The following is a 24,890-nucleotide window of genomic DNA, read 5'->3' on the forward strand; positions in this document are numbered from 1 at the left end:
ACACACACACACACACACACACACACACACACTCCACCCCCAACCCCCCGCCCCCCACGATGCGCGGGGGCCAAGAGAGATTGCAGTGGAGAATCAGCAGTGTAGGCTCACACACGCGATGAAGATTGGATTACAAAAAGAGAGAGGAAAAACTGTGACTTTATTCACCTCAATGTGAGGTGTTAAAACAAGAGGATTTCATTCATCTTTTTTTTCTTTCCTTTCCTTTTTTTTCTTTCTTTATTTCTTTTTTTTTCCTTTTTTTTGACGCTCGCTTGGAATTATTCATTACCAGAGATTCTGTGATCCCCTCCCCTGCCTTGTTATTCAAGGGAGAGAGTGGACTGTTGCAATGTCATCTAACACCGCTGTTTTGGAGCTCTGTGGAAGGGAGATACTGTAAGTACTTTATTTCCATCCATTTCTGATCCCTTCTTGCTGTTGATCGGCGGACACTGTGTGACTTTTAAAGCGTTCCTCGCCCAAAGTGCAGCAGCAGCAGCAGCACACAGGCAGCGAGCACAGCTGTCCGCATTAGAACTTGGATATTAAGACGTTTAGATTTACAATTAAAAAAAAAAAGAGAGAGAGAGCGTTAATCTCTATTAATTCATAATGTTGCTGCAGTGCGCACTCAGCTGATTCCATAAAAGTCCGCGGTTAGACCGGAACCCCTTCAACACCCCCCCTACTCTCCCCCGAAAAATATCTAACATCTAGATTTTCTGTCTTTAAAAAACAACTGATCTGAAACACATTTGATAAATTGGATATATAAATTAACACTGCGCGTTGTGGGGATTTTTCTTTGTAAAGGATGGAAGACACATTGCAGGGTTTTTTTGGTTGGCACAACTTCTCTCTCCATCCCATCTCCGGACGAGCGATCAGCCGTTAACAGTGGAGAGATTATCCCATAATACGCCGCTTATTGGCTATTGCATTCCATCTCTAGCCCAGGCTGCAGTTGTTCACTGCAAGATAGAGTTAAAAAAAAAGAACATAAACGTTTAAAAACAGAAGGAAGAGAAGAAAAATCTACCCAGCGTGCGTCTTGGTAAAGTTGTAGCTACACTCAGTGCCTTTGGGGGTCGCACTTGCATTGTGATGGCTTCATTGGATCAAATGGGAAGATCTAAATAAATTTGCAACCACCCTCTCAACCCCAGTTTCTCTCTCCCCCTCTGTGATCGGGATGCAGTCACGTTGTTGAAGCGCATTGCTGCCATAACAAAATAATTAAAAAAGAACTATCCCTATTTAATAATAAACAAAATTTGTTAGCTGCACGTTTCTTTAAAACAAACCTATATTAGAAAAGAATGAACAGAACCGATCCTAAGGTGTATGGGGACCTAAACAGAATATGATTTTGGGGGCCAATCAATCTGGCTCAACTAATACCCCCGTATATAGTGATGCATATGTAATGAAAAAAGTTATATTAATATACATCTTCAATACACACAGTGATGTTTTTCCAAGTTTTTATGTCAATTTTGATAATCAGGGATTACATAGCACCAATAAAAGACAATAATTTTTTAACACAGAGGTGTCAGAAAGTATTGTTAGTATTGTGCACATTATCATGCATGCCGTACTTCTACACATATCACTGCAACAAATGCAACACAGTATAGAGACAATCAGCTAGTGGCGCTGCTAAACACGGGTTCTATGAATAGATGTCTTCAGGTTGCCTGCATTGTTGGATGCCGGTGTCTCTTTTGTTCCTCTTGACAGTAACTCTTTGGACACTGAGCAGTGAGCAGCAGCTTTTTCTGCTTAGCCCAGGCAAGATAGTTCTAGCATCCCTGAATTAGCACAAGGAATACAACTTTTATAGCTTATTTCCTGGATTCGTTCTTGAGGTATAGATCTTGAAGCACTCCCTTTAACTTAGGAATCTTCACCAAACTCTTAAATTCTTGGACTCTGGCTTAGGGATCTTCTCAGTCCAACACTTATTCTTTTTGCTTTTTCTAGCAAACTTTTTCCTTCCACTCAACTTTCCCCTAATAAGTTTGGATGCAGGGATTCAACAATATAATTGTATGCCCTTCAGGGATCTTCCCTATGATTTTGCCCACAATAACATAGGACATCTGTACTAAAGCTAATGTGTATATTGGTTTCATGTGATACTCCAAAATGTCTGAGAAACTGACAACTGGGTTTTTATTAGCTTTAAGCCACAATCATCCAAATGAACAGAAATTAATGTTTATATATTAGTCGGTGTGAATGAACATTTTATAAGTTTTCATTTTTGAATTGAATTACTAAATTAACATTTTAATGACATTCTAATTTGAGATGCAGCTGTGGAACTAGAAAGTAATCTCCACCACACATTATATTAGATTATTTGTTGATTAGTTAAATTGGATTCACATGATTCACATGCTTATAGCATACTTGGGGCAAATGTGCATCTCTCATATAGTTGGTTCAGATATTCTCTTGTGGGCCTCTCTGGCTCAGAAATGAATTCTTGCTAAACAGAATAGGGAAATTATTTAACAGAATGCAACTTGAACTGCATCTCGTTCTTTAGAAGAAATGTGCTTCAAATAATTTTGGGGAAGATGTTTTTTTTTTTGTTTTTTTTTCTGCCATCAGCACAGTTTTAAGCAGTTTTCCCAGACTTCTTCAGTTTATGTGATTGTATTGTACATGTTGCATATGATTTTAAATCTGAAACATAATAGGATATGTAACATCACACAAAACAATATAATTTTGTAAACCTGGTTAGTTTGTTTATGCTTTGGGCTGACTCTAATAAAGACAATATATAAATGAAGCTCCTCAAACTGTCAGATTTTACTTCATCTGTTCATCAAGAGTGTATTGTGTTTATGCAGGGGGGTGGGGGACAAAAAGCATAAAAAAATACACTAATAGTATTTAAATACAGTTTTGTAGCCCAGTATGTCTGCAGATAAAAGTAAGGTGTGGAATAAAACAGGAGTTGTGCAGGAATTGTGATTGATAACTTTTTAGCTCTACCTTTATTTACATATAGATGAAAACTGCGTAAGAAAGAATAAGATCTCGGAGAGATTTTTTGCAGATTATCACAGTAAGGCACTAAAAAGCCAAGTGCAGAATGGAGGCTAAGCAGTGGGAGAGATTTCTGTTCTGTGGAGGCATATGATTCAAATTAATCAATTTTGTTCATGGCCAAATAAAATCTGAAATTACCTTTGTCTGATGGTTTCAGCAAAAACATTAATTTCGTACTGAGAGAAGGTATCTTTTAAACCAAGACAAAACACGTTAAGTGATTTCTCACTGTCTTATGTAACAGAACACAGTTGGATAAGAGCTTTTTGTTCTTACTAATCTTTTGCTCAAGTGTTCTGAAATATGAGGTTTCTGTACTCAAAGTAGCTAAAATTAAGTAACTTATAAATAAGTAAACAAATAAATAAATAAGGAAAGTACAATTGTAGCAAAAGTCTCTATATCCCTTGAGCTTTTCCACATTTTGTGACGCTACAACCACAAGCTTCATTATATTTTGGGGGCTTATTTGTAACAGACCAACACAGTATAAAAATAATTGTTACTTTTTTGTTCTTTTTAAAATGTTTGCCAATAAAAGCCAAGTGTTGCCTTTCTTCTAAACCAGTGATTTTAAAATCAATAGAGGGCTGGCCACATCAACCCTAACACATAGCAAACCACCTAAAATAATTGTTAGCAAGATTGTTAGCATAGCAGCTGTAGCTCACATTTTGTCTGGTCACTGCTTTAGATGCAACACAAAGTAATACTACTTAAACAGCTGGAATGATCAAGCCACAATCCTCAGCCAAAATTGAGGTGGAAAAGGTGCCATGCTCAGCCTCCTCTCAGATACAGACTGACATTTTCGTCGCTTCCAGTGGAGTGAGGCTCTCATCTGGGAGGAAGCGCCAGTACCTCCAAATTGGGCCTACGATCTGGTCGCAGAGACGCGGCGAGGTTTTCTCGGGTTTAAATACAAAGCTCATTCGCCATGCTTTCAAAGAGACGACTTGGCGCTGGATGTGCTGATGATGAGGGAAGAGGCAGTAAAAAGAAGGAAAAGACATTACCGACCAGGTTTTTGCTTTCGAAATGGTTGCATCACGACTCATAAAGGTCAGGCTTAAGAGCCTCATTGTCTGGGCTCACGAGGATAGGCAAAAAATAAAAAGTAAAAAACACATAGGCTTTCAATTTTGTGTGGTGGATACCTTCTGGCTCAACAAGGACCCAACGTTTTTTTTTTCTCATGGATGCTGGAAAAAGAAAGGATTTGTGAGATGAACAGGATGTTTTTAAGTAAGATAAATAGTGTAGGTGTAACTAAAACACTTAGGAAACACACTACAGATGTTAAAGTATTCAAACTAGCGTTCAGAAAAGCAAACACAGAGAGTGTTCAGTCTTTACAATAGATTTCTCTCTGACTCAAATTTATCAGCATCATTCAAGGTCAAATATGGCCTAAAATTACTTTTATCTCTGGTGATTTGGTCACTAATGAAGTACATGCTTTACAGCAGGATAGAAATGAGAGAAGACAAAAAAACAAACAAAAAAAAAAACACACAACCTCCAATACTTTGCATTATCATTTAGCGTGGTTTTCAAGATATTTTATTCTACATTTTGTCTTTAGCCCTGATACCCCTACATAAAGTCAAAAGCATTTTAAAGATGTCAATTTAGGAAGTAAAATGTGACAATGTCCTAAATGTGAATAGGTTCAAGCAATACCTCTGCAAGCTGCTCCATATGTACGGTGTGTACATGTATGCATAGGCATGCGTTGGGCATCAGGTGCAGGAAGAATGCGTGCAACTCTGTTTCCATTCTATATCAGGGAATATGAGCGATTTCACTTCTCCCCTCACTTTAAATCCCTCCTGTTCCCTTTCTGTCTCATTCACACACACACACACACACACACACACGCTCACACAGAAGGTTTGTTGCAAGGTAAAGGGGTAGGTGCACTGGGGGAGACAACATGTTGAAGCCTGAGTGGTAACAGACGATTACTTCCACTGGGCTTCTCCTGGGCGCTCATGCACATGTCAGGGCGCATGGAGCAGATGGCTTGGGCCCTGAGAGAGGGGCTGAGCAGAGGAATGGCTTGGAGAATATGGTTGGAGGAATTTGGAGACAGGAAAGAACACTATCAGATATAAGAGGAAGTTAATTCGCCGTTTCGCTCGCGAATTAAATGCGCACTTTGAGCGAATCTAAGCACGATCTTGCTGAAGCCGTAGCTCAACTTTCGAGAACGAAACGCTGAGGTGCGTTTCTTCTTTCACCCGATGAGGTATGGACAACGACTGAAGTGTGGGCTCGAGGGTAGATCAAAGAAGTCGGACAGGTCACACCAAAAGCAAATTGTGACTGCATAAGAGATACACAGCAGTCGCAGCTGAATGCTCTGCTGCAGTATATCCATTGCAGTTTTCCTCCTAAACTGTAAGTGTTGCTACAGACGTCACTACCTAGCAAGAACGGGACTGAGGGAATGAATATCCATGAAACATGTAGCATCATAGTTGCAAGTTACCTGCAGTTTTTTCTTTACTAATGTAATGCTTGTAGGTAGGTAGGTTGCAAAATCAGGATATGCACAACCAGCTGAAATAAGTGCAACATTTTAGATACAGGCATCGGGATTGACAAAGTCTGAGTCTAATCCAGCAGGAAACAAGCACAATAAAGGGTAGACCCCAAACATTTCACCTGCCCGTTACTAGACAGGCAAATAAATGAACAAACATAGAAGTGCTTCCTGTTACCCAAACATATATAATACCTGCTTTTGGACTTTGATCTTGAGACGTCACTGGGGTGAAAGCCTGTGACACACAGAACAAAGACTTGCCTTGTAGCAATAATGAGATCCACATGCAACTGATGAAGTTCTGAGGGTTCAAATCTGGTTTTGAAGGACTTGCATGAGTAACATTAGCTGATGTTTTGGAGGTTTGAAAGACAGCTACATTTATTTCCTATATTATTAGGTTGCCTCTCTCTTAACCCTTTTATTTCAATTATGTTGTTAATTTGAATTTTAACACAGTTCAATGGTGAGGAGAGAAAAAAAGTTAAGTTGACATCAACGCCACAATTTACCAGGATTTAAATTTAAAGGTATTGTTTGTACTTTTATTTTTTAGAGAATTTTGTTTATTGTTCTTAAGTATAGCACACTTTTTTTTTAGTCATTTGTTTTCACAGCTTCGGTGTGAAGTGAGATGGATTGTAAAATAGTTGAAAGAAAATTGTTGGAAGCACACGTACAAAGAATCCACAAAACAGATTGTCCAGCAGAGGGAAGTGAAAAAGTATCCTCACACATTGTTGGTTTTGCCTGCAAAAGCAAATGGAACCCGCTTCAGCATCACATTTGCATTCATGCAATTTATTTTACTTTGCATATATATCAAATGGAGAATCTCATTTCAGACCAAAACTTTGGGGGAAAGAAACCCAAAGAAGGAGACAGAACTTTGGGAATCACATTAGTCAGAATACATAAATAAAGCAGGAAGAGACAAACAGAAAGAAATTGCCCTTTTTTTTATTTTTTTTTTTAGATTTTTTTTTTTTTATTACTGTCAAATCAGTCCCCAGCAAATCAGCTGGCACTGTGATGAGGAAATATGATATACTACACGTCTAATTGTTAAATTGTTTCCATTTGTATCTTCTGGCAAAGTCCCTTCATTGAGCGGCCTCCAACATCTTCACTTGACAACAAAATAAAATGTAATTAGCACACTGCACCAACTTTTGGCAACAACTTATTACTTTTGTTTAAATGTGGTTGGAGATGAAAACTGATTCACGTGGTTGACATTGTTGTACATCTGATGAGGTTTTTAACTTGTCCGTCAAATGCAACATTTCTGACACTAGGTAATTTAAGCTGACTACAATGAATGCTAAATGTTTGTCAGATGTGAGGGAGCAAGCAGTTAAGGCATAGAGGACAAAGGGAAAAAAAATGTCTTCAAAGTGGGTTTTCATTTAGTCTTAAGACAAGAAATGTCCACAATATGGTGGGTCAATGTAAGCGGTAATTCTACTCAAGAAAGTGACTTACAGAAACTTTGCCCCACAAAACAATTATACAAAATAACTCAGAACTTTGACCTAACAGAAAGGTAACTTATATAATAAATTAGCCAGACCATTTACACAAAAAAGGGAAAACAGAACTGAACACCAATAGTAACGAAAGATCAAACAAGCTAACTAAACCTAAAACATCCCCTTTGCTAAAAAAGCACATGGTTGGTCCTGCTGAGGTGACATTGTGCTTTCAAATGTGGCCACGCCTCCTACCTAGACAGGAAGAAGCCAGTCCCCCAAACCAGGTAACTCAAAAAAAAAGAAGAAAAAAAAAAGAGAGAAACATAGTTAATGTAAGAAAATATAATTTAAAAACTCGACAGTGCTACTATGTGCATGCTTCATGGTGTCACTGTTAGGGTCAAGTGAAGAAATTACTGACTAACATAATTAAGCTACATGTTTACCCACAAAGCAATCAAAACTTAGGTCAGTGTGTTGACTGCAGCCATAAAATGAACGGCTAAAAAGTGTTCATAGCAGCTTCATTTTGGACTTTGTTTTTATTTTATTTTTTTAAAGATGTTTTTTATCCTTTGTCTCCAGCAGATAGTGGCTAATGTTAGTGGACAAGCTAGTTTGTGGACTAGCTTGTCCATTTGACTTATTTCCAGTAATTTATAGAACTGCCACCGCTGTCATCCAGTATCTCCTTGTATTTGCCAGGACAGCCAAAAATGATAAAACAGAACTTTTATTCCTTGAAACAAATTGAGAAGCATCTACTTAAAAAAAAAAATGAAGAAAAAAAAAAAAAAAACTGCTGATTAGCCAAGACACAACTTTCTAGTATGTGCTATAAGAGGCTTAAGCACATATTTTTCACTTTGAGTTCCAAACAACCTTAAGGTTAATTAAAAACAGCTAACGGTATCCGCTCTGCTTGTGAAAACATAACGGTGTGAAGGTTGGTTCCAAATTGTCTTCAGGTTGCAGACCGTGATTACTCTGTGATGTAATTTAGTTGCTAACTTTGACAACTTTGTAACCCTTTGTCTCTGTGACAAAAGGGTCTTATTCTCAAGACAAATCATTTTAGTGTTATAATATTAAACTAATATTAAACTAAGGTAATGCTCTGTGCACCACTGCAGCAACTTCCAGTGCCAATGACACGTTTCACATTTTTAACAAATCCTTACAAAAATGGACAAGCTAGGATTAACTGGGATTGATTTTGCTGTCTATAATCATGATAAAAATGTTTATATTGATACATCCCTACATAGAAAAAAAACACAAAAAAAACAAAACAAATTTCTTAAGTTGCTGCGCTACATTATAAAATGGTTGACTGCGGATGCAAGACTGATTTATAAAAGCAACGTGAAGAATAAAAGTGATGGACAGAGAAGTGAATAGATGACAGAGCGATGAATGAATGTGGAGTAATGGAGAAGACAGTGTGGGCAGGAGAGCAATTCAATATCAAGGCTCTAGGATGCACAATAAACACACATAGTCGTGTCCTCTGGGCTGTGGTTTGGTAAAACTTATCATCTGCAGTATCCATCATTCAGACTTCAACTCTGTACAGTGCATCCACTAAGTGTGCACTGTACATTAATCCATGCTTAATTCAATTTGGGAGGAGAGCAGGAAAATCTAACGTGGCCGCTGTGAATGCAGTCATTTTAATCGTCGCATAAAGATAATGCAGATGAATTATCGATGCATGTGAAACTCGGCCCTGCATAAAAACTGATAAGATGGGCTGTAGTGAAAAATAATTGGTAGGTAGGAGTTACTTTCCACTTGTAGATTAAAAACAAAATGGAAATTTATAAACTACTGAAACACAATCTAACCACTGGTGCTCAGGAGTTATTTGCATGTTCTACCTCTTGTTAGGACGGGAATGTAAGCTTGTATGAATGTGTGGAGAGCAAACTGCCAGTAGTACAGATTTGTCTGCCAAACATCATCCACTATTGTAGTGCCAAGAAACAATGGCCGTGATGTGACAACAAACTGCTCAATATGCTTTTGTGGGGCATGTTCTCTCTCTTTTTTTTCCCTGTTTCTCTTTATAGCTCTTGCCTAGTATATTGCTTTCATGGCCACTGTTTTGTCCTAATTTTTTATTTATTTTTATTTTATTTTTTTTTGCAGTGCTGCAGAGTTAAGACAAGTAAAAAAAAGATGAAAAGAAAAGACATTTTGTTTTCCAGATTTTAGGCACAAACCGACTGACAGCAAAAATAATAATCTTCTCAGCAATGGACTCGCTTGCTCCTCTCTATAAGTAGGCCAAAGAGGTGCCAGGTTGACAGCCAAAGAATCATGAGGCCTGAAATTGACTAGCAGAGACTAACATGAGGAAAAAGCTCCATCTGTAGGCCTTCTCTTGAGACTAGACATGCTGAGCAATGAATGAAAAATGGGTTTTGATTGTAATTGAAATCATAATTACTTAAAACAATCACTGAGTGTGGGCAAAAAAATAAAAAAAAAACAATGCACTTCAAGGACAGCGATTACTACATTTTCCCTTATAATGTCTTGTTGAATCTTATCTTAAAATAAAACATTAAAATGTAATGTATTATATTATTTCATATATATATATATATATATATATATATATATACCAAGTCAAAAATCAAGGTAAATTTTACAACTTAAACATTTTTAATTTCAGATTTTCCACTGAATTTTACTTTAAGCTTTTGCTCTTTTGAAAACAAATCATGAGTAAGTCTTTTGTGCCTGAAATAACTTTTTTGTGCATCATGTGTCAATAACCATGTCTACACTTTTTTTTTCCATGTTTCCCAGTTTAATTGGTTGAAATCGATTTAGTTCCATCTTGCCAATTTTTTTCTGACACGTCCTAAAAATGTTGACTGAAGTTCTACACATACAAAAGTTAGTCAAACTCATGCAAAACAAAAAAAAAAAAACAAATAACCAAAAGCTTTTACTACACATTACGAAGTTTGATGTATCACCGATTATAATACCAACATATAAGAACTAGCTTTACAATTGGTGAGAGATCAAGAGCTGATCTCGGCTCCTAAATCCGTGTTTCCTCAAAGAGTGGCATGAGAAATGATGGCTCCCGTAAATCTATCCCGCACCCGCATTCTACGCGGTGATCCGAAAACACACACTTCTGTCAGTAAATCTGTAAATTATCATCCGTATGCATGGGTTCACTATGTGACCACATGTTTCATGTCATTGGGATTTGGGCTCACTCTCCCTGTGTCAACACACCTGCTCATTTGACTTGTGACATTTCATCATGTTTTATGCTCTCAGAGAGCCAGGTTGAGGCCAGTGAGTACTTTCTATATGGGAAGAGAAGTGGTAGAGAAAGTGAGGTCGATTTGCATTTTATTTCCAAATGATATACCCACTTTACCTTATCTATAATTTCTGACGGTCGCAACTTTACAGCTGTGAAACTCCGTCCTAACGCCTCAGTCCAACATGTGCCAAGCCAGGCAGCGAAGTGCCGCACCGGGAGAAGCAAGATTAGGATTCCCGTGTAATTTAACGTGTAAAAAAAGTAATTTGTCAAATTCAAATAAATTAGAAAATGTTTCCAGGGGATTTCAGTGAAATTGTATTTACCTGTTTCTCCTTCCTGCATCCATGGTTTCCATGGTAACCAACTTATATGCGTATATTGGCTTGGGTGTTTTTTTAGTTAGGTTGCATTGGGACTCCCAACAAACTCAACATTTTTTTCATCTGGAATGGCTGTAATAACGGTGTCTGCTGTTAGCCTGTCCATAAGTCCCGTTGGATTTAAAGGCATTGCTATGGTGCATGTACTAAAATACCACAGCCTCTTGCCTTCGAACATGCTTCTGGCTGTGACAAATAGAGTTGGTCTGGTCTGGAATGTGATTCTCCTCCCCAAAAACTTCCCCACTCAGTTTTCTTTGTCAGTTGGTTACCTCGTCTGCAATTAGCTACCCAGCGTCCTCCGTACATCACTAAAGGTTACCCCAGTCTGCATCAAAAACCAAACTGATATCCTGGTGTTTTAGCCTGAGGAGCTCAATTAAACCTACTTTGTTGGAGCAACAGGCAACCTTCGCAAACTTGTGAGAATACTGAGAGCGTGCGATACGAATTTGAAATCTACTACTCGCCTCTGTTTCTCTTCCATGCAGTGTTCCCCAGTGGAACGTGCTTCCGACATAAACGAATCCATATGTGTGTCTGACAGCTGCATCACACGTTGTATAATTTCAGCAAGCTCCCGTTCTCCAGGCATGCAGCGCTGCTGCAGCTCAGGAGGTGTCGCTTTGAACCGATGCTGCGGCACACTGGCCACAGCAATAATTAGTGCCGTGCAAAAACGTGGCTTTATTAGTGATCTGAAAGGCCCGTGTTAGAAAATAGTAGGGGTTTAGCATTAACGAGTCAATGCTTTTAGGATGTAGATGTGACTCACATTTCAAAACATTGGTGCAGGCTTCAGAGCCCACTTGTTTGTTCTGTTGTAATTGTTCATGGATGTTTTTTGGCGTGAGACCATGGAGGGTTAGAGGTCTTTTACAGTTAAACAACATTTTTCATGTTTAAACCTAACCTGTTAGTAGAAAAGAAATGTTTGATCTTTCTAACTTTCCCGCACACTTTAATTCCTGAGAAAGTATCAAAAAGAGCAGCTGAATTATGAGGATCATTGGCGCTTTGAAATGGAAAATAAAAATTTTGATACATGCTTAATTACTGTTTGACGCTCATTTTGGCTTTGATACGGTCACATTTGGCAAGTTAGAATATGCATTCAGACGAGGTTCATTTGTCAGATTAAAACTATGTTTTGAAAACATCAACCTTTATGCAGAAATTAAACATACTTTACTCGTTTTTTATTAGTTGTATGCAAAGAATCATCACAATTAACAGAAATAAACACTTTAAAACATCAATTTCTTATTTAGGCCATAAAATGTGTGAATATAATTTACTGAAATACACCAACGTTTCAATAATATTGCAATTTATCGGATATATTTGATGCATTCTGCCTAAATCTAACAAAACTTTGCGGCAAAAATATAGTTAATTCAACTATTGAGCATGAACTCGTCATCCAATTCATCAGTTCATTGTGTTTTTAATGTTTTATAAAGTATAAAAAATTAAGACAAAAACGTGAGCTCTTTAAAATTCTTCTTTTTTGGTTCAGCAAGCACAGATTGTACCATAATCATCTGATCCCAGCAGTCGTGACCATAAGGTGTCAACTTGTTAGTCATCTTCTCTTCCTCTCACCCCTCCTCAACATCCTCCCAAGGCCATCTCCCTCCCCGCAATGTTTTGATTTTCAATAAACTCACAGAGAAGAAACTGAATATGAAAAAAAAAAAGTTGCTACTTCAATGTGTGGGCTAAATGAGCTGCGCATTAACAATTTATCTCTTCTGCTTTTTCTCACCACCATCTCGCCACACTTTTTCCTCACTCCTTGATCCATCTACATCTGGTCCCATTATCCTCTCTCCATGCAGGGGATGAAGTGGTTTAGCACCATGTCCCTCGGCAGCAAAAGGAGCAAGAGGAGGGGTAGAAGGAGCACCAGTCGCCACGGTGGAGGGGAAGGTGCGCTGCTCTCCCTGGCCCTCCTGGTGGCGGTGACGGCCACGGTGGACCCGGTGGCAGCGCAGAAGCAGCGGACGGGCGGTGGGTCGGAGAAAGTGCCGGTTCTGAACATCGCCGTGATCCTGGGGTGCACGCGCTACATCTCGGACCAGGACATCCGGGCGCTGTGGAGCAAAGAGGACCCTATCGACGTCAACGTGGTCACGCTGCTGGTCAACAAGACCGACCCGAAAAGCATCATCACCCACATGTGTGACCTGATGTCAGGGACCAAGATCCACGGCGTGGTGTTTGGGGATGGCACTGACCAAGAGGCCATTGCCCAGATTTTGGATTTTATTTCCTCGCAGACACTCATACCCATTTTGGGCATCCATGGGGGCTCGTCCATGATCATGGCTGACAAGGTATGTGGGGACTGACTGGATTTTAGAGATGTGGCAACGAGTGAATGTCGAGTCCCTATGTGGCGCGGGCGAGTTTGTGTTGCCCGTTTGCGAATGACTGGGTAAAATGTCTTGCTTTTCATATTTGAATGTCGATTCTCTGGGGAGCAGGAAATCTCTTACGCCCATCTCTCGAGCCCATTTTCGGCTAGCTGCAACTCAAGGAAACACAAGTGAACTCTGTATCTAGGGAGAGAAGACGGGGAAAGGAAGAAATCAGATTGTGACAGATGAAATGATGTGAGCAATGGAAACAGGATACGTGAGGATAAGTAAAAGATTGAGAAGAAACATTTGGGAGTGGTGAAGAATTTGACAACAGTTGGTGTACAGGCTCAAAAAAAAGAAAAAAAATGGTGTACAGGCTCAAAAAAAAGAAAAAAAAAGAAAGTGGTCCCTAAGAAAAATTATAAAAATAGAGGTTGTTACATCAACTACATAGTTCAGTGAGATGTAATATCATAAATCCCCTTTCACCATGCAAAAATCTCCTCGGTAGAGGTGAAAGAAGCTTGATTGGTCCCCTCATTTGAATAAGCAATGCTTGCTGGTCTGCCAATCAAGTTGAACCTAAAAAGGGAAAAGAACGAGCAGCCTGGACGAGGCTTCAAGTGGCAGTGATGAGATCTTTTAATTCGTTGCTGCCACTTTTAGAATGAACCTGAACTTGAAATACATTTTTTCCAGAATGTGAAATGAGGTTTCTACCAGAATTCGTCATAAAGTGTTAAAATGATGCTCGTTATGCTTTCAATTTGAAAAAAACAAACAAAAAAACAAAAATAATAAAATAAAAAGTAAAAGTAGAGCAGCTAGACTTGATTTGAGTAAACTGAAAGACACCATGAAAAATTAGTGATTGTTTTTTTTTTCCTATTTAAGAATACCAAGAAAAGAAAATGATAGCTTAACGTGTGAAACCTTTGTATGTCACTTAATTGTTACTCGTCATAAACTATTATTGTTAACTGTAGAGATACATAATCACAGAAAGGCTCAAATGCATATGTTATTTAATAATTTGATGTTAGTTTCTCAATACCTTTTACATCACAAACATTTTCTATTTACTTTGGTTCTGATCCCTCTTTGGAACAATTGATTGTTTTGCAATATGACACAGCGTGATCCCTAATCAAACCAAAATCACCTTAAACTGATATTTTACAGTTAGATATTGTTCATTAAAAAAAACAAGATCACATTTTATTAAGGGAGACTTCGACTAGGACGTTGGAAGATTACTTTAAATCGTCTGTCGTCAAAGCGGATATGAGACATACCCCTGTTGAGAGCGAAATGACACACGAAACACCCCATGGCACATCGGGCAACACTCATAAACAACCTTAATTTATCAGTTTTGAAGTGAGATGTTTTAGCCATCTGAGCGGCAGTGTGCAGCAACAGGTACAGAGCACTTTATGCTCTGTGCAGCTGATCGTTGGCACTCTCTCGGCCATCTCATTGTCTACTGAGCATGCGCCGCAGTGCACAGAGCAATTCACAAACAACTAGCCTTAGCTGGGAATGACAGAACCCCCCCATCTGCCCCCACCTCCTCTCCGGTTGGTCCTTTGCCAGCGAACATATTGTTTGTTTGGACAGAGTTGGAACATGTACGACCTGTCACAACTGGGTCTGACTGCAAGTGACACGTGTCTGCATGCTTTCGGTTTGCAAGCAGGAACACAGACACTACCAGCTGCTGACCACAGTCGTTTTAGCTACTGTAACATTTTTTTATTATTGTTATTGTGGGTAACAGAGTGGGGTAGAAGCTGTTGTGTGAAAAAAGCATTTTTCTTTCTCCATAAATGACATTTTAAAAAGTGAATTTGAAACCGTAGTTAGATTAATTTCGGCATAATTATGCTTGAAATTGTTAAAACAAAGAAATCAACATGTTATTGTTAGTTTAACAGTGAAAATGGCGGTTGTGTAATTACTGACAACAAAATCCCCTAAATCGACATGTTTGGGTGATTTCTCATGTTTCGTTGCAGTACAGTTCCTCCAAATCTCACTCTCTCCTCCAGGTGGTTTTTATCATAAGTACTGTTCTTCTGAAGATCTCTTTTAATTTGCATTCCTCCTCACTCAATATCCCCACAGTAAAGAATGTCATAATTGTGAAGCTACACTCACATTAAGAGCACCCTCCTTCAAAATTTATGCAGTGGCTCTGCAGCTAATGCAGAAATTTCAAAACCGTGCTTCCCTGTAGCCCTTCTGGAGGCCAGTGTAGACATTTCTTCATTTGTTTAAAGTAAATACAAATGTTCTTTAAAGATTCCACAGTAATGGTTTATTGATCCCGTAATGGCAGATGTGGCATCTGTCTGCAAGAGGCTGGGAGCATTAAGGAGAGGAGGAGATAAGTTTGAAGGGGCGACAGAGGAGGAAGAAAGAGGTGGTGTAAAATAAAGGAGGTGGAGAGGGGAAACAGAGAGACGAAGGGGTGAGGGATAATCCCTTATTGTGACCAGGGGTGATGTTGAGTGGAAAAGGGATTACTGAATGTACTGAATGGCACCTGCTTCGCTCCAAGTACTTCAGGAGCACACATGCAGTCCCTTTTTCTATTACTGCTGAGGACAAGGCATGGACTTGCTTCATTTCTTCATTTATTTATTTTATTTATTTATTTATTTATTTATTTTTTGCATTTTTATAGAGTCAAAAATTAGGAGGGTGATTTTTGGCACTGTGCATTTTCGTTTTGTTCAGCATGTCATTCCCTTGGCCACATTTGATTAAAAAAATTAAAAAAAAAAATCAACAATTACATAAAATACGCCAGCATTGAGTTATAAAAACGTATTAAAAGCCTGTTTGGATTTCTTTTCTTTAAATTCGACTTTAATTAGTCAGTACATTTGGTCATTTAGGCAAGGCAGGAAATGTAGGTTTGCTTAAATTTGAAATGTATCACGTCTCATATGCAGGAATAAAAAAAAACACCTTTTAATATGTTTTTAACACAAATGCTGGATATAAATTGTTAAAACTGGTGTTATGTTGAGCTGATAGTTTTAGCTAGACGTGCACCTACAAATTTGTGGCCAATTTCTAATTTCAGGTTGGTGTTTTGTCTCTTGTAAAATCATTGACCAAACAATTTTGGCAGATTCCAATTTCTCTTTAAGAAGCGTTACCAACAGCTTTCAAAGTATTTCTTTGGCATGATCTCACAATAAGTGGTTATTAATTATTCATTTCAGAAGCAGAGGTGACAAAACAGTCTGAGAGTGAGAGAGCTGCTGCTGCTGTGAAACACAGCCTTTCTGATCTGGAACAAAGACAAAATGAGGATGTTTACACTTTAAGTTCTCCTTAGCATCCAATGTTAGCAGTTAGCACTATTACTGTAATTACTACTACTAATTGGAAACATTAGTCTCAGTGCCTCGGTCCCCTCCCACTGGGCCACAGACCTGCACATTTAGCACCCGACCCAAGGGAAAGCATAAATATTTAGATTATTCTACATTATTGTTCATCTCTTGCACTTGCTGCTGGTAGGGATATCAGCGCCTGGGCATGCAAATAGCTTGTTGTTCTTTTCGTTACCATTGACTTCATATCTGGGTCAATTAGCTCCAACTTGACAAACCATTCACAAGCTGGGTGTGAATTAACATCCTGTGGCAAATAGACTTTTCAGTCCTAAGTTGGGTATAAAACAAAATGTAGCTTTTAGTCTTTTGATGTTGCACCTTTACTGAATGGAAAAAAAATACTGAATTGTCGTATTTTGTCAAAAAAAAAAAAAAAAATCCCCAAAACAATTTGTGAATGAGTTTGATGGCTTAGAAAAGAACCTCGTCATTCTTTGCACACCACAGTTTTGCACTGTAACTGCAACCTGATCAACTCGACTGAACCTCCTCCAAAGGATGGAGAAAATGGTAAGATTGTAAAGTTAAGTCGTATAGCAGCAATGTTAACGCCAGACGGTTGTGTTGATGGCTTTAGATCCCATTAGACTTTGTTCAATTAGGTAAACCAGTTAGACTAGAGTCAGTTATGTTCAACATGAATATAAATAGGAGCGGCATATCTGGTATGTTTTTCTAAATTGAAGTGGATTATTTTAACTATGATATTATTTTCTAATAAAATCATTTTCAATACTGGATAAAATATATATATATATTGCAAATATTATTTGTTTTAGTCTTCCATGTAATGGGTGACTGATTTCAAACTGTAGTTTTGAAGCATCGCCATTACTCCACCATTGGTCACTTTAACATATTTTTGCATTGAGAATCTATCTCAATATGATGGATCAAACTCATTCAATTCAGATTGGGCCATATTGTTTCTGTGCTATCAACAACAACAACAAAAAAAGGTTGTTTTCAGCAAGTTTTAAGGGTGTATTTATTTCATTTCATTTTGTGGAAACCAGTTACTAAAACACTAAGGAAGTTTTTGATCCAATATCCTTAGTTAATCACATATTTACCAAAAAAAACAAAAAAAAAAAACAGATCAAAGCATTATGTATTCCACATATGTTCACAAAAATGAAAATATTTTCACCCAAGGATATGGATTTATTTTTATTTTTTTTTACTCTCCCTGACATTTTTATCAATTTCTCACCGCCAGCGGGTTAACATTTATACAGCTACCCACCGAGGCAACGGAGGCTTCTTCCTCTGTCTTGTTGGTGCGCATTTTCCCTAATCCTCATGTGAATTATGTAGAGAGAGACTCGCCCTCAATTATTCTGCCTTGTAAGACCCTCTGCGTATTTGTCTATTATGGATTACACATGCACACAGTTGTGTGCAAATCTTGCAGGGTTCGTATACTTTAGTGGTGCCTTTGGATGAGTTCCGACCCGGTGCCATTCGTCTTTTTTCTTCACAAATCACTTACGGTGCCAAACCTCCGGGCGATGACGACTCCAACGTTAAAATCTTTTTTTTTTCTCGTCGACCTAATGGGAACAGGATCAGAGAGCTCCCCCTTTTAAAGGAAAATTAATCTTTGGATCATTTTTCTTTGCTTTCTTTACTTCTCCTGCTGCCCCCCTCTCTATCTCTCTGTCATGCGTCCGTGCTTGTTAATTAGATAAATGTTGCTGTATCTCCTTGTGTTTGTCCCTCCCATACATCTCTAAAGGCTTTGTTGAATAATGCACGGCTGCCTGTATTGAAATGAATACATTATTGATTAAGGGAAGAATTATCCTTCCCTACTGCAGTCTAAGCAGTCTTGTTGGAATGCACCACCCCAACAACCTGCTTAATACCTCATGAGTTTAAAACAAAAACAACAAAAAAAGCTGTTTCATAATCTCCTCGCTTTGCTGTCTTTTGTTCACGTTTCTTTTGCTCTCGTTCGCCTTCAGAGCCCTGTTACGGCTTGCTTTCCTCATTTGTTCTGCAGGTGTAACGGTGAGGGTGGTTTGTCGACTGGCAGCTTTTAATTCTTGCGTTAAATAGTTTTTGACTCACTCAAAGGACAACAACAGCAGCCAGAAGTTTGTGATGAGCTTTTTATTTTTTTTTCTCTCCAAGCCTTGGATAGTTTTATCTGCCATCTTCTTCTGGCTCTTGTGTTTTCTTTTCTCTTTTAAGTAGCACTTCTCATCCATCTAATGTTTCTCTGTACCACAAATGCACTGGAGTGGTACCCATTTTGATTTTGCCCTAAAAGAGACATGAATTTACCTCGGGGTAAAGCAATAAAAAACAAAACAAAACAAAACAATTCATCAAATGTAACTGCTGGTGCGTCAAAGTGGTTCTGTGTTGCTGTTTTGCGCGCACACGCGGCACAAAGTGATCTCACCTTAACCATTCAACCCCAGAGCAAGCTAAAATTGACACTTCATTATGCATGTGCTATTAATTAGCTGCACAAAATTAAAACAAATGAATTAATATTGTATGTGGTGCACTGTGGAGTGTTGACATGTACTCAAGGGTGAGTACTTTGCTCCTTTGTTTCTTGATTAAACAGCTTTCTGCTCTCCAGCAGCTTCAGGCCAGTAACCCAGATAAAATTTATAGCGCTGAAAAACAGGCACGAGATTATGACAACCTTGAGGAAAAATATCATGTCGCCGAGCCGTGGTACTTTCCCCAGCGCTTGAAACAAGATTCCATACAATGATGGGTTTGTTTGTATGCAATTCATAAAAGCAACAATTATTCTGAATGCTGCGAAAATACTACTGAGATTTGTTTATTGCAGTCATCCCATGGTTATCTACACTCTTTATTTCTGTATTTATTTATATGTGTTGGAAAAACATGAGGCAACAAAGCAAAGTATTATTATTACCCAGTATTTCTGTATAGTAAATCTATTGTATATCTATTCATCTGTTGGACAGTCTTGTATGTAACATGTTTTTAATTCTTGAAAGTATATGCTGAGACGGTAAGTATGCATCAGAATTATACTTTACGATAAAAATATCACTTTTCATACAATGACTTATACAGTGGGACCCCTGATATGGGGGTTAAGAACCACTCCTACTTGCAGATAGCAAAAATTCATAAAGACTTGATAACTCCTCTAAAAATGCTAATAATTGCCTATGTTTTTTTGTTCATACACAAAAGATACCTTCATATGCATGGTTCCTGCAACTAGGGGTACGGCCACCCAGCCCACCCCCTCAAAAAAAAATGAACGGCGCTGCTAGATTGGCTGCTTTGCAAACACAATTCGATAGCATGTCAATTAGCATGGGAAGTATTTCAGCTTCCCGTGTACATTTTGTTTTCCTTCAAATATTTGAGATGTATGAAGAAAAAATCTGTGAATAGTTGGGTTTTCTGTAAGCAACTTGTAATAATGTTTCACAGAAAAATCTGCAAATAAGTTGACCTTTAAGAAGCTGATATTTGTGGGTTAATTCCTCATGCTAACTGCTCAGTTAGCTAGCATGCAGTCAGCTGCCTGGGAACAAGCCAGTTGATCAGAAGTGTGCAGCAAACGGTGGGGAAGAGGGAAGAGGGAATCGCTCCACATAGTCAAAGAAAATCATGTCATTTACAGTCGTAACTCTTTGAAATGTTGATGTGGATAATCTCCTCTGTACCTATTAACTAGTCTGCTTATGCAGTGACTTCACCAAAACCTGGCCACAGATTAAACCAGTGAAAACTTAATCGTTGCACTCCTACCACGAGATTTCTGGCTACTGCCAGATGCAGCTTCTTTATCATAGCTTCACAGCAGCTGTTGTAGAGGAAACAAACTGTCGCCAGTGCTCTGTGACAGGAAGGTCCCTCGCCTCTAAAAACAAACAAACCTCTCTCTCAGCTTCCAGTGTTGTCAGATAGTTTCAAACACAAACAGCAGCAGCAGCACCTGCGAACTGGTTGCACAGAGTTCCCCTTATAGTTTGCTTCTCTCTTTGAGTTCATGCACTCTGCAAGCGAAACACAATAAAAAGACCTTTGTCTCTTCCTCCCATCCTCCAGAGCTGCCTTTGTTCACGGGAATATAGGCATGTTTGTGTTATTGGTTTGGTTCTTTACAAAATTGTGGAATTATTTTATCCTCGAGAAAGAAGTCGGTATTGAGAGTTGCTTTCTTTGCATTCGGCCGTATGGCAGGCATGGCAGTTTTGGGTAATTCCTAAACTGTGACATTAAAACTGATGTTATTTGGCGTTGTTCATTACTTAAGAGTGAGCTGGAGTATTAAAAATGTCAGGGAATTGTAAACAAAAAATTAAAAAAAATAAATAAAAATGACTGCATATGAAAAGTGACAAACATCTAAGTCTAAAAATTACAGGAAATGTAACAATTTTCTAAATCTGCATTTTCCGTGCAGGCGAGCAGGAAATGAACTTCGTGGTTCCCAGTGTGGGTCCCAAAGCCACATGTTGTTGGGATTCTAAAGATCCTTGTGGTAAATAACAAATAATAATAGCTAACATGTATTTATACAATAACTGTTGAAAGGTGTAAAATCAAAAGCAGCTACATAAAAGACTGTAATGACGTTTCGGGCAACTGATGTTTGCATTGCATCCACTGAGAGATTTTTACTGAGTCTCTGTCGTGCGAGCTCCCACACTGTGCAACTCTTTTTTTTTTTTTTTTTTATCTACCATTATAAATTGGTTACAAACCAAACAATAAGAAGCTGATTTGGTAAATTACAAGACGAATTGGATTTTGGGGAAGAAAGAGGAAAAAACAAAAACAAAGGAATCACCCTGCTCCTTATGTGGTGTTAAAAAAAGAAAACCTAAAATAAACCATCCATTTGAAGCATAATGGTTTATAATATCCAGCCAAGTGAATCTTCTTGCTGTTCGAGTCTATTTATAAGCAAAGTGCATCACTGCAGCGCTACTGGCAGCTGCAGGAAAAAAAAAAAAAGAGAGAAAACGAGCAGTTTTCAAAACTCTTTTGTAGTCACTCCTCAAATGTGATGTGATTATTTAAAAATCTGTTTATGTGGTGGCGTCATGATTCCGTACTCGTCTTTTTTGCAAGATTCAGACGTGCCATCCTCTGCAGGACATGTTGTACTGTGAACGTGTCGATTACACCCACGGCAGGAACGCTCGACACCTACTGTGAAAACTGATCGCTTTAATTTAATTTTTGGTTTGATCGGGGATCCTAAAAATGGCCCAAAAGGGGATCGGAAACCGAACGGGATGTAATGAAAAGTTTATAGATAATAATGTACAATCAATTGAGCCACAAGCCTTTTTATGAGGATCTCTCCAGATGATTCTAAAATTACTTTACTACTCTGACAAGTAAACCAATACACAACGGTTTAAGTGCATGGATTCAAAATGGTTTGTTTTGCCGATATGAAATGGAGCTAGCAGAGGGACAAAATAACAACACTTTGGTATAAAATAATTATGTGCATTGGTGAAGTGGTAAATTTACCACATGCCATATCCTGTGAATATTTTGTTAGCTTTTTTTTTCTTTCTTTCTTTTTTTTTTAACATTGTTGCCTAATTCACCCAGATCCTTTCCTGGAAATGTTTTCCAGAGCACATGTGATATACAGCCAGCATCCCACCATTCTGCTGAGTGAATCATATAAATATGCAGCTTCACTGTTTATTTATTTATTTATTTAGTTTTTCGTGTCACTGAAATTCTTAGCCCACACTGTGACTTTTCGGTCTTCTTAAAACCCACGAACAAGCTGTCACTTGACAGATCCTCCACCACCCCTCTGCTTCAGGTCATTTTTCTTTTTTCTTTTTTTCTTTTTTTATTTATTTATTAGGACTGACTACGTCTTTGTAAAGGGAATCCCTCCATCACTGACTCTTACTCAGTGTTTCCATTCCACTAATTAAACAGTGACACACAGTGTACCCACACCGTGGCTTTGTTTATGTAATTTATAGATTCATAGAGCCGGATTCCTATTTGACAATCAATCCAGGGATTATGAATACTGCATCCCCGACTCGCCGAATTTATGCCGTGTTCCATCAAAGGTTTTTTGCCGTCGTAAAAGGCTGCGGGCCTTTTGGTTGGGGGGAAAAAAAGTTTTTTAATAATGATCAAATTTTAAACTCGTTTTTATCAGTTAGCCAGGCATACCTGATGTAACTGTCGGCTATAATGGAGTAGATTTGTGGGAATAATGTGATCAAAGGACATTATTCATTCATCCCTGTTGTCACCCCTCGGGGGGGGGGGGGGGGTCCTATTACACACATACACACACTCACACAAACATGCTTCGTGATGTTTGCTGCTGCTTGGTGGTGTCAAACAGCAAATCAAACAACAAGAGAGAGGACACTCGTGTTACATATTCTATAGAATAATTTGTCCAGTTACTTTGTGGAGACATTTATTTATTTATTTATTTATTTATTTATTTATTTCCCTTTGCTTTAAATCACGCGGTCACTTCTCTATTTTCAGCCCAATAAACTAGATTACCACACTGGAGATTCACACTGCGCATTTATATTTATGCGCACAGACTGTATCAATGTTTTGGGTACCAAGATGATTTGTTTTCGTGTCTCTGTAATTGGCTGTGGAGGGGAGAAGAGCACGATAATGGCATCACCGGGGGTGTTGTCAGATCCTCTATTACATCAGGAACACTGTCCGCAGTGAGAATCCCATGGTGGCACTTTACTTGTTAGTGCTTTTTACTTTGTATTCTTCAAGTATAGGGTTTGTGTAAATACGGGGCTGTAAGCGCAGGGACACCTAAGTGTGTGTGCGTGCATGCGTGAGAGTGTGCATCCAGGTCGCATGTGTGTGTGTTTCCAATAGCTGGATTCGGCTGTCTCGAGGATGAGAAATGGCCCCTCACTTCTCAAAGGGGGAATCGATTTGGATGAATATGTTCAAGTAGAGGAAATAGAGCTGTTAGCTGAGAGTATGAGTGTTATTTCCACTCTTTTTTTTTTTTTTTTTACATAACCCCATTGTCTGGATTTCTCAGTTAGAGATTGCAACAACACATATGCACCAAGGAAAACAACAAACACTCTCATAACTTGCTAAAGTTTCTACACCTCTTGAACATTTTTCACATGCTTTTGCAAAGAAATTATATTTCTGTATATCGAACAGACCAACGCAAATAGATGCATAATCAACATATGAAGGATAAAACTGCATGGTTTTAATTTTGTTTTGACAAATAAGTCAGAGAAACGACGAAGTATTCATGTGGTAATCTGACAACATTTTGATTATTGTTAAGATAAATCAATTACAGATTAGTTGCACACGGATGTAATTTTTCAAGATTTTCAAGAATCGTGATGATTTTACAGATAATGAAAACACATTTAAGAATATTACGCCATACCAATAAAAAGCAATAAAAAAATAAGTATGTTTTAATGCCGAAACGTTATTTTCAAAATGTACATTTAATCGGACAAACAAGCCTCATCTGAACCAATATTCTGAAGATCGCTGTATGAAAACTTTAGATGACGTACGACAGAACATAACGATTGTGTACCAAAGCACTTTTCTCAGGATTAAACTCTGACAAATCCAAGTGGAAAAAGTCCAGCGTCTTGTATGATAAAACGACAGAAACATGAATTAATTTTGTTAAAATACTCCTGTTCTGTTGACATTTGCTTTTGTCTTTAATCTCCTTACTCACTTCATCTTGTGTTTCATCCTTGAGCAGCGACTTGCTTCTCCAGCCTTTTAAGCCAAACTAAATCGTTCTACTTTCTTTCCCCCCCCCCAGTTATTGCTGCAGTGATTTTAATCACCCTGGGCACAGATTGATCCGGCTGCATCAATCTATCTATTTATCTGTCTTTCTGTCTGACTAATGTAAGCAGACATCTTGTTTGAGGCTGATATCATTGTTTCCTCACTAGTTTTTTTGTCGCTCTGATGCGTTATGAGGATAAACCATCAGAATGCTGGCTAAGGTTGGATTATGTCTCAGTCGTTTTGTTTTTTTTGTGTTGTTACCTTGCACTTACTGTTGCGACGGATACACTTCACCACTAAATGAGCTAGACTGCCTGATTTCCATGCGAACGTAAGGCAATACCAGAACATAAAATAAGAAAGCAATATATAACAGTATAACACAATTTATTAAATATGCAATGGCCAAAAATCCCAGTGTAATTATGATGTTGACATCTATGATTATGTGCAGGGTTCCTTTCTTGCTCTGCTGACGTAAAGTTGCAGTGTGCATTCAATTTGAGACCAAGTGAGACACAACAGCAGAAATCATTAAGTTACCATCAAAATG

General features: G+C 38.3%; 1 protein-coding gene across 3 annotated transcripts in view; it reads left to right on the forward strand.

Annotated features, from left to right (window-relative positions):
- The first annotated feature begins 10 nt into the window (after nucleotides 1-10).
- The window catches only part of grin2aa (glutamate receptor, ionotropic, N-methyl D-aspartate 2A, a), a 165,410-nt gene continuing 140,530 nt past the window's right edge, over nucleotides 11-24,890 (forward strand). For 2 of the 3 annotated variants that reach the window (XR_001664747.1, XM_007572048.2), the window contains exon 1: nucleotides 12,612-13,115. Coding sequence is in view for 2 of the 3 variants with exons in the window: in XM_007572048.2 (XP_007572110.1) it covers nucleotides 12,612-13,115 (504 nt within the window). In the remaining variant the exon portion in view is untranslated. Of the gene's footprint in view, nucleotides 400-12,611; nucleotides 13,116-24,890 lie in introns of those variants that run through there. The other variant, XM_007572049.2, reaches the window with a different exon arrangement.

Source organism: Poecilia formosa, unplaced genomic scaffold (assembly GCF_000485575.1).
Source record: "Poecilia formosa unplaced genomic scaffold, Poecilia_formosa-5.1.2 Scaffold293, whole genome shotgun sequence".
Classification (NCBI taxonomy): domain Eukaryota; kingdom Metazoa; phylum Chordata; class Actinopteri; order Cyprinodontiformes; family Poeciliidae; genus Poecilia; species Poecilia formosa.